The following is a 9,447-nucleotide window of genomic DNA, read 5'->3' on the forward strand; positions in this document are numbered from 1 at the left end:
GCACGTGTCTTTCGACCAAAATACCCAGAGAATAACCATGAACACCGTGAGAACATGCAAACCCCACACAAAAAGGCTCTCAAACCAAGACTCCAATCATAGGACAATCTCATACATATTTATAATCAACAATTACAATCAAGTTTGGAACATAACAACTTCCCTTGTGATAATAATAATAATCAAATATTTAGAACATTTATCCATCCATGGATTCTTTGGAATAAAACTAACTCAAGTAAATGCCTACTTTTTTCCAATTTGGCGTACAGCTATCTCCAACCAATGGTTTACAGTCAAAGACACAATCTGATGTATTTGTTCTATTTTATCCAACACATAAATTGAAAAGGGAAGATAATTAGGCATTGCACTGTGGCTACCAGGACTGTACAATCAGGGGGAGAGAAGATTCCAGCTGTTAAGACTGTGTTGAATATTTCTTCACTTAAGGGTCTTTCAGCAGCAGCGACAGTGAAATGAATTCTATTGAGTGACAGAGAGGTCTTGAAAGGAAGAAGGGGGGGTGGGGGGCAGCGGTGGGTATAGCGGACACTTCAATCAGAAATAAGCTGTGGAGATGAGAGTGGAGGGTGAATTTTAAATGGGTACGATGTATGGGCGCACGCAAACACACACACACATAGCCAGAGGGATTGCGAGCAGAGCAGAGGGGAAGGAGCAATGGAGGCCCATGGGGGGAGCGACAGAAGAGGGATTATAGGGCTCAGCAATGTGTTTTTCTCGAGCAGAATTCAACCATATGTGTCAAAGAGATAACTTCGACTTACACATGTTGACATTCCGATGTATGGAAATAGGCATGAATGCAGAGGTGGGGATACCGAGTGGAGCCCCTCTGTTCACCTGTGCCAACCACCAGTTATGAATATTTTTAGAGAATCATGTGTGTGTGTGTGTGTGTGTGTGTGTGTGTGTGTGTGTGTGTGTGTGTGTGTGTGCTGGACTTTATTGCTTTGGCATATGACGAAACTGTAACATATACATTAACACGATGTTAACGAGGCTCTCTTTTCAGAGCCGTTCAAAGAATATCACAATATTCCAAAAATAGCTATGCGCATTTTGTGCTCAGTGTTGGAGCACAGCTGTTGCATCAACACGTGCGCACTCTTCACCAACTGACTCAGCAGCCTCCAAACCAAGCAAGGTAATCGCAGGCACAAGGCCATTGTTTTTCCCATATTCTTCACGGAATAACCCCCCCCCCCCCCCCCCCATTGTGCAGCTGTTTTGTTTTCTTAAATGTACATTATATAGAGGCTGAGAAACATGGACTATAAAAGGTCTTTCCTGTCTCATGGACTTCCTAGAAATGAACAGCAAAACCCCTGTAATCAAGTGACTGAGGTCACACTGCGCTTAAACATTAGTCCCCAGGCAATAGCTGACAGATTACAGAAGGTCAGGAGATCACAACCAGAAGAGAAAGACCCATTTAGGCTTACCTTTGAAGAAAAAAAGCCATTTTCCTTGGATATGGATCCAAGTTGACTGTCATGGTGGCATTTATAAATATAGGGGCAATGCTGTGTTTTCTAAAATAAACTATTTAAATCATAAGAAGATGGTCCAGTTGACCGGATTCAATTTTCTTTGAGATGCCTCAACCTGGATGAATCAGAATATGCATTGACATGTAGGGACAATTAATAAGACCTATGGGTCTTGACCAAGACAATAGCCATGTATAATTGCCAGCAATCATTATACTTGAGTTGGCCTTCTCTTCCTTGAGGCCAATAACAGGTTCCCCCAATAATCTGATTTGAAACACCCACTAAAGTCCACAACTAAGTGTTTTCGGGATTATTTCCACCGAGCAACAAGAGACACCAGGCATGAAATGGAGGTTAAGAGCTTCCCACCAGACAGTGTGATGAAATAGCCAAATTAAGCAACGGTGATGCCTGAGCAAGACAAATATAGTACCCTGCAAATGGAATATAAGCAAAGGTTAATTGCCAGCTATACAGAGAGCACATTGGTCCAGGTGGCAGCTGTTTCACTACATGTCATGAACAATGGCATCAAGAGTACAAGAGGTTGATAGTCTTTTATAGGTATACATTAATTAGCCTTCATTTCCTCCCTGGCGGATCTCACCAGAGGAATTCGATGTCTCAAATTGCACAAATGTAAATTTTGCACGCCAGGAAAACTATAACTTAAGAAACATTCTTTGAACAATGTTTCTCTTTCTTCATATTTCTCATGAAATGTTCGCTTTCCGCTCAATTAAAATTGCCTGGGACCGTAATGTGCTTGCAGCCTCAGTGCACACACGGAAAGGAGCAAACCTGTTGCAGCATCCATTAAGAAAACAGGGCAGCTGATCAGCTGACCGTAAATTACTTCGACGCGCGTACGTGCTCCCGAATCATTCAGAATAAAAACCGAAAACGTAAATACAGAACGAAAGAACACTTTCTTTTTTTTTGACAAAGGTGAAACGATGCTCTCATGGCGCACTGGCGCGCTCCGGATCGAGTGCGCCGTGCGTAAACCCTGCAAGCAGCTGCAACAAGCTCACCTGTCATCGGTCTGCCAGTCCCCGAGCAACAGGTCTCGGAACCGGTACCGAGGGGGCAGAGGGAGCACCTCCTTTTCCATCTCAACCATGGTCCTCCTCTTTAAAAAAAAAAAAAAAAAAAAAAAAATTATACAAATAAATCCCCCCAAAAAACCCCAAAAACCCAGAGTGGAAAAACCAATGCAAGCCGCACCTCTGCGCCGGGGAGGCAGTTACCTCCAAATCCAACTCCGTTCCTTCTTCCTCCTGCTATTCAAAACGTAAATTAACAGTGAATACTTTGATACACCCCATGGCAGCCTCTTCCATATCCGTCCAATTATTAGGGAAAAAAGCAAGAAAGAGAGAGAGAGAAGAAGAAGAGAAAAAAACAACAACTTCTGTTGGCACTGTAGTCACCGTGGAGCTCTACTTTTCCTCACAGCGAGGCAACAGGTTGACGATGTTCATCCGTCGGTGCGTCCAGAGGAAGGAGGCAGCCGGGGAGCAACTGGTTGCTTCTGTTTCCAGCAGCATCCTCCCTGTCTGAGCGCCTCTTGGACACACTGACTGCACATGTGTAATGAACCGTGGAGGAACAGTGAGAGCGAGAGACCACTTTTCATTCAAGAAATAGAAAAAAACCCCAAACAAACCCCAAAACAAACCAGAAAAAAACTAAACCAATATCCACAAATTAACTGCTACGTCGCGTCCTTCTCCACCCTGGAAAATAATAAAACTGTCACACATAAACATGATCCTGTGAAGACCTGCGTAACTCTCAGCTATTGAGGTTTAAATGACGCTTGCGTGTGCGTATTATTACCATATGATTATTTTCCTGTGTCACAGCGTTTTCCTTAATTGTGTGTTATTTCATTTTAAGTGAAACGCATTATTTGTCACCGGAAGGAACAAGAGAACGCGCTGACTTCATTTAGCGCAAGTCTTTGATCGTGCATATTCATTTTCAGACACTTAACACGATTCTGCACGGCCTGCCAACTGAGCTCTGGTTGCACTTGCTGTCACTGGGCGCCCACAATGTAATCAAAAATAACCATTAGAGCAGAAAACAGAAAAAGGCAGTCCTATCAAAAAAAACTAAAACAAAACCTCACAGTTATACACTTGTGCTACAATGATGTCATGTGACACATTGTAAAATTACACAGGCTGCATTATGTGTGCAGCTTTGCGTGCATATTTCACATATAGCTCTTACTGTAATTATTCAATAAGCTCTTGTAACTAAGGGAATAAACACTCGGAGACGCTCGTCAATATGCATCAAAACCCCATCAGTTCTAATGCAGGACAACACTTCAGCTGTGTATTGGGTTTCCTGCCACTCAGTTCATGTCACAGGTTTAATTTTCTTGCAGCCTTTGGCCACAACAGAAAGGATAATGAAATTCAAATGCGGTGCTTAAGAGGACTGTTGACTCAAAGCCACAGACAACAGGTGTTATTCAGATTAACTTCCATTGATTAATATTAATGACAGGAACAGCACCCAGTGTGCCCCAAACAAAAAACTCCACTCAGCCACAGAAAGGAGCAGTGCCTGCTGAGCTGATGGGGGGAGGGCATTATTATTTAGAAAGACTTTTTACAACTACACTTGTTCACAAACGTGTTACAAAACTGGAAGTCCAATTTTCACTTTCATCTCCTAATAAGAAACGTACACAACACGTTACTTTTTGCCTATGGTTGCACCCACTGCGCCCTCTGGTGGTCACTTTCAGGAACGCACACCACCTGCTGTGAGACTCATTGATGTGTTCAAACATTCAGCTGGCAGTCACTCGCAGCATTAAAGGTATAACACGGGCTTGAGTGTAAAATGTTTAATATTCTGGATCCTTTGTGTGACAGGATAAAGCTCTGGAATGAACTCAAATCCACAAGACGTTGACAGGAAAGCGTATCAGTCATTTGAAGTGGGTGGGCCAAGCACAGTAGCCATGGTAACAACAAAAAGTGTCTGAGCATATCCGAAGAGATAGTTCATGTGTTTCAAACCTCATTAAACCCCATTCAGCCCGACATTATCATAATGCGTACTCGGAGGACAATTTGAAGAGGTTTGTTGGAAACGACGTACTTTTATCTCCTCGGACCACAACCCATTCTCCTGATTGTTACACACACACACACACACACACACACACACACACACACACACACACACACACACACACACACACACACACACACACACACACACACACACACACACACACACACACACACACACACACACACACACACACACACACACACACACACACACACACACACACACACACACACACACACACACACAAAAAAAAGTTAACAATGCATATAAAAGTATAAACAAAGAGCTGAAAGAGAGAAGCGTTTAAAAAGGTATAAAACCTTCCTGTCACTGTTTGACTTTCACGTCCATGTCGGCTCCAAACAGTTCTCTTGGGGGTCTCTACTCCAACGTGACGTTGACCGAAGCCAAGGCGTCCACAGCCCAGCTGGGATACTGGTCACGGGAGGGAAACAATCGCTTCATGAATGTCTGTATAAACTCCGGGAAGCGGCCTTCCACGATGCTTTGTCTCACAGAGTGCATCAGGGTGAGCTGCAAAGAGGAAAAAAAAAAAAAAATGTTTGATGAACTGAGGAAAAGTAATGCAATTACCATCGATCTTCAGTGGGAAATCATCTCGTGTCTACTGTGCACCTTCAGTGAGCGCAAGGTCAAACACTGGTCAGCATGTGATGAGCGTACTTTCTCCTCTTGTAACCCTTTCCCCCATGGCAGCATGTTAAGCTAAAATTGTAATGTTCCATAGGATCCAATTAAAAACCTTGATGAGATCAAAGCCGTGGAGAGGGGGAACCAACAGAACGACCATCATGGACATTCCTCGCTCTCACTGCTTGGAGCTTATGAGGGAAAATGGACTTCAGAACAAAAAAAAAAAGAAAAAAGAAAGAAATCAAATGAATGAATAGATTGCATAATCAGACCGTATTTATTATGATTCTCCTCAGATGATTGTTGTCTTTTGGGACACATCTGTCGCAAGATGAGGCCCTTCATTGTTTTCAGAATGTCAGAGCACTTAAACAAGCTGGTGCAGCGAGGCACAGAAAGAATTTAATGGCTGCAAATTGAAGTGAAAGCATAATTCTGTCAAATGCATCTGAAGAGTACAACATCTGACGCCATATTTCTGTCAGAGATGTTGAGGGATTTTGGAGCACAAAATGGAAACGAATGACGGTGACGTGTGGCTGAAGATGATGCCTTTCACCGGGTGGCAGGAACACGAGGATAATGAAATGATGAATTGTATTTATCGCGTTGCTGAGAGGGACTTTAAAACAGATCAGCTCGTTTTAACATGCATTACTTGTCCATGTGCATCCAAAGTAATTGAGGGTATAAAACTTCATTGTACCAATTGTTTTTTTCACTGTATAACTTCCATATATCATGGACTAATCACATTAAATTTTATATTTGAGGCCCTATTGTTTTGATTGCTTTCCCTGTAGGAACCAAAGTTCAAACCGGAATGCCTCACATTGAAGGTCAACATATAAAAATGTACCAGCCAAGAATTATAATTTAGCTGCTTATACAGTCATTAAAAATAAAATTATAATAAAAAAGCTATGATCTGAAAGTCCCTTAGCAACAATAATGAAATTCAAAATGCTTCAATGTGTGATTATTTTATTACATTACATTTTTTTTATACATATTCATATTTAATTCGAAGAATCGGCATGTAAATCAAGTCAATGCTCGTGACTTTCAAAAAGGTTTTTCTCATACTGACCTGGTAGGCGATGTTATGGATGGTGATGTGATGCATGGCTGCGGTGTCACTCTTAAACAGTGCGTGCAGATAAGCGCGACTATGTCTGAAACACAGAACAGCCACTGGTCGTTACACACAAAGCACTGATCAAAAAAAGACTAAGAGCTCAGTTCAAACATATACGTCTCGTAATCCAGTCAATGTTTGAGCCAGATGAGCTCAAAGTTACCATTTCAGCGAGCAGTAAGTCCAGACAACATATGAGGAGCACATTTTTGAAGAAATGGAGCCAGGATCCATTTGGATTTCTGGTATAATGCAACAATTTGAGTCTGTGTATATATAAAAAAAAAAAAAAATGCTGAAATAATCATTGATATTGAAAAGTAGTGGACTTGAAATGTACTTTTCTCCATATTCCACTTTTAATCTCAAACTTTACACTTACTTCTTTGACAAGTCCTTGCTTTACCACCTAGATTTTCCATCTTTATTCTAAATAATCATCAATTAAAAATATGCTTTGAAGTAATAGATTAATATCTGAAATCATTCATTTTCTACCTTGATGAAGAGAAAATGTGAAGGACACCAACTTATAAAGGTTGTGTACATATATATATATATATATATATATATATATGAAGACAACCTTCAAATTGCCACATTGCATTCATTCTTTCTTTACCTCTTGCAGGTGGGACACTGACAGTCTGGGTCTATGGGCTGCAAGTCTTTGGCATACTGCTTCTGTTTCACCTGCAGGGATCCCCAAGGGACCAAAGCGGAGCCAAACCTCTGAGGGAAAAGTCCACAATTGACAGAACTCCAGCGAAAACCTGGTCGACATCAACGGCAAACGGTCGCAACGCAAAGGGGGACTTACTGCAGTGCGGGTCGGGAAAACACAGTCAAACATATCACAGCCCAGGGCGACACACACCACCAAATCCACAGCATACCTACAAGCACACAAGGACCAAAAAACAAAACAAAAACAACAACCCCTCTTCTCTTAATAACCCAGTAACCAAGAAGCAGGACACGTCTCGTGATGAATTGCGGGAACAGACGGGTACACATACCCAACACCCATGAGGTAGCGAGGCTTTTCTCGCGGGAGGTGGTCAGTGCTCAGTGTGACCATCCTCCAGAAGTCATCCTTCTCCTCTCCTCCGCTCAAGCCGCCGATGGCAAAACCAGGCACGTCGCGCCGAGTCATTTCTACAAGACGGACAAATCTAATTTAAAGAGCAAGCGTAAAAAAAAAAAAAACCTGATCTGCGTCGTTCCACAGCCAAAGTGCTTCAAAACTAGTGCTATGTACATCTAGATATGACATGAAAATAGTGAATCGTGTGTGTGTGTGTGTGTGTGTGTGTGTGTGTCTATTTCACATAAAATCCTTGTATCATTGGAGACTGGAGTTGTAACATAACTGTTAATAATTACCAGCCAAACAAGCCTTGCGCAGCTCCGCATTCAACCCCCCTTGGATGATGGCGAAAAGGTTTTGTCTGTCGGGGTTTTTATTGGCGGCAATGCAGCGGTCCAGCCATCGGATGGATCTGTGCATAGCTTCCTCCACTCTCGGTCCAGTCACTGTACTGCTGACGACGTCGTCAAGCTGCATCATGATGTCCGACCCTAAGGGACAAATTTTGAAACACAGTTTGTCTGGGGAAATGAGGAGGAAGTTTCAAGAATTTGTAACGTCCTACCCGTGTACCAAGACTCCAAGTTAGAAATGCTTGTCGTCTTCATTACTGCAGTTGATGTATGGAGACAATACCGACTTGAATACTATAATAAATGGCGAATAAATGACGTACTTAACTGCAACAAAGTTGAATTTGCAACATTTGAGAACCAACCAATGCGGCCCTCAGTGCTGGGAACGATTTAAAGTTGTAGAACGTGCGCGAGTCACCACCACTGTCATAAATGTGAGCGACTGTCTTATCCGAGACTCACACAATGATCTACCGTAATTGCTGTTTGGTGCAGCATTTGTATGTTTTCATTCGTCATCGCAAAGGTTTCAACAAATTGTTAACGGCAACAACCTCGAATTGAATTCCTGTTTATATTTTGGCAGAATCGAGATTATGTTGATTACTGGTTGGTCACATTTTTCTCACCTCAACATTATCATCATCACCATCATCATTATTATTCTGTCGTTTTTCTTCAGGTAACTAGTCCAGCACCATTGGAACCACTGACACAAAAAGCACATCAAAACCTGGGCAAACGTTCAGAAATATGTTACTAAGACTTTTGTTAACGAGTCTTAGAGATCAATTAATATTTAATGAGCAGCAGATAGCATGTATAACACCACAGATTCCTCACTGACCTAAACTGTTCTGTATGCTGATGGACTTCTCGGGAGTCAGGAGGATCTCTTTGCCATCATAGGGGGACTTGAACTTAACCCCTTCTTCAGTGACTTCCGATAGTTCAACGAGAGACACCATCTGAAACCCTCCACTGTCCTGTAGACGTACAGGATTTTTACACAAAGAACACCATAGAGTATAAGGACATTTTAATGATGTAAAATTTGATTAAGGAAAGCAAGAGTGCACTCACAGTAAGGAGATTTCTCTTCCAGTTCATGAACCCATGTAAACCTCTGGCTTTCTCGATCAAATCAGGACCCTGATATGAAAACAGAGGAGTAGAACTCTTTTGTCTTGGTAATGACTTGGCAGATTGTTCCACGGATGCCGGACGATTACCCACCGGTCTCATGCCGAGATGGTATGTGTTTCCCAGACATATGTGACATCCCAGGGCCTCCAGCTGATCCACAGTGATTCCCTTCATAGTCCCCTGAGTGCCGACAGGCATGAAAACCGGCATGCTGACGGCGCCGTGCGGCAGCACGAGATCACAAGCTCGAGCCTTAGTCACTGGGCACTCCGCAACAATTCTCAAAGTTAAAGGCGAAGCTACAGACAGAGTTTTCTTTAGAGACATGCTGTTTTCTGAAGTAGTTGTGTCGCCTGCACACTCTATGGTGGCAGCCATGTTTGAAAATCACGTGATACGAGGGGCTTTTGACTGACAAGTCGCTCCGGCCAATTGGAAATG

At 42.5% G+C, this 9,447-nt stretch overlaps 2 protein-coding genes across 2 annotated transcripts in view; both read right to left on the minus strand.

Moving 5' to 3' along the window:
* kcnt2b (potassium sodium-activated channel subfamily T member 2b) overlaps positions 1-2,643 on the minus strand; it is a gene marked incomplete at both ends in the record, with an annotated part of 47,458 nt that extends 44,815 nt beyond the window's left edge. The window contains one exon of the mRNA XM_080511953.1: positions 2,555-2,643. Within this exon, the coding sequence (XP_080368079.1) occupies positions 2,555-2,643 (89 nt within the window). The remainder of the gene's footprint in view (positions 1-2,554) is intronic.
* A 1,801-nt stretch (positions 2,644-4,444) lies between these two features.
* Positions 4,445-9,384, minus strand: qtrt1 (queuine tRNA-ribosyltransferase 1; the record flags this gene model as incomplete). Its single annotated transcript, XM_080511589.1, has 9 exons — positions 4,445-5,156; positions 6,367-6,451; positions 7,037-7,146; positions 7,235-7,310; positions 7,434-7,572; positions 7,801-7,995; positions 8,708-8,846; positions 8,944-9,012; positions 9,097-9,384. The coding sequence occupies 9 exons, from the start codon at positions 9,382-9,384 to the stop codon at positions 5,004-5,006; spliced, it is 1,254 nt and encodes a 417-aa protein (XP_080367715.1). The 3' UTR covers positions 4,445-5,003.
* Positions 9,385-9,447: the final 63 nt, after the last annotated feature.

Source organism: Blennius ocellaris, assembly GCF_963422515.1.
Source record: "Blennius ocellaris genome assembly, chromosome: 16".
Taxonomy (NCBI): Eukaryota; Metazoa; Chordata; class Actinopteri; order Blenniiformes; family Blenniidae; genus Blennius; species Blennius ocellaris.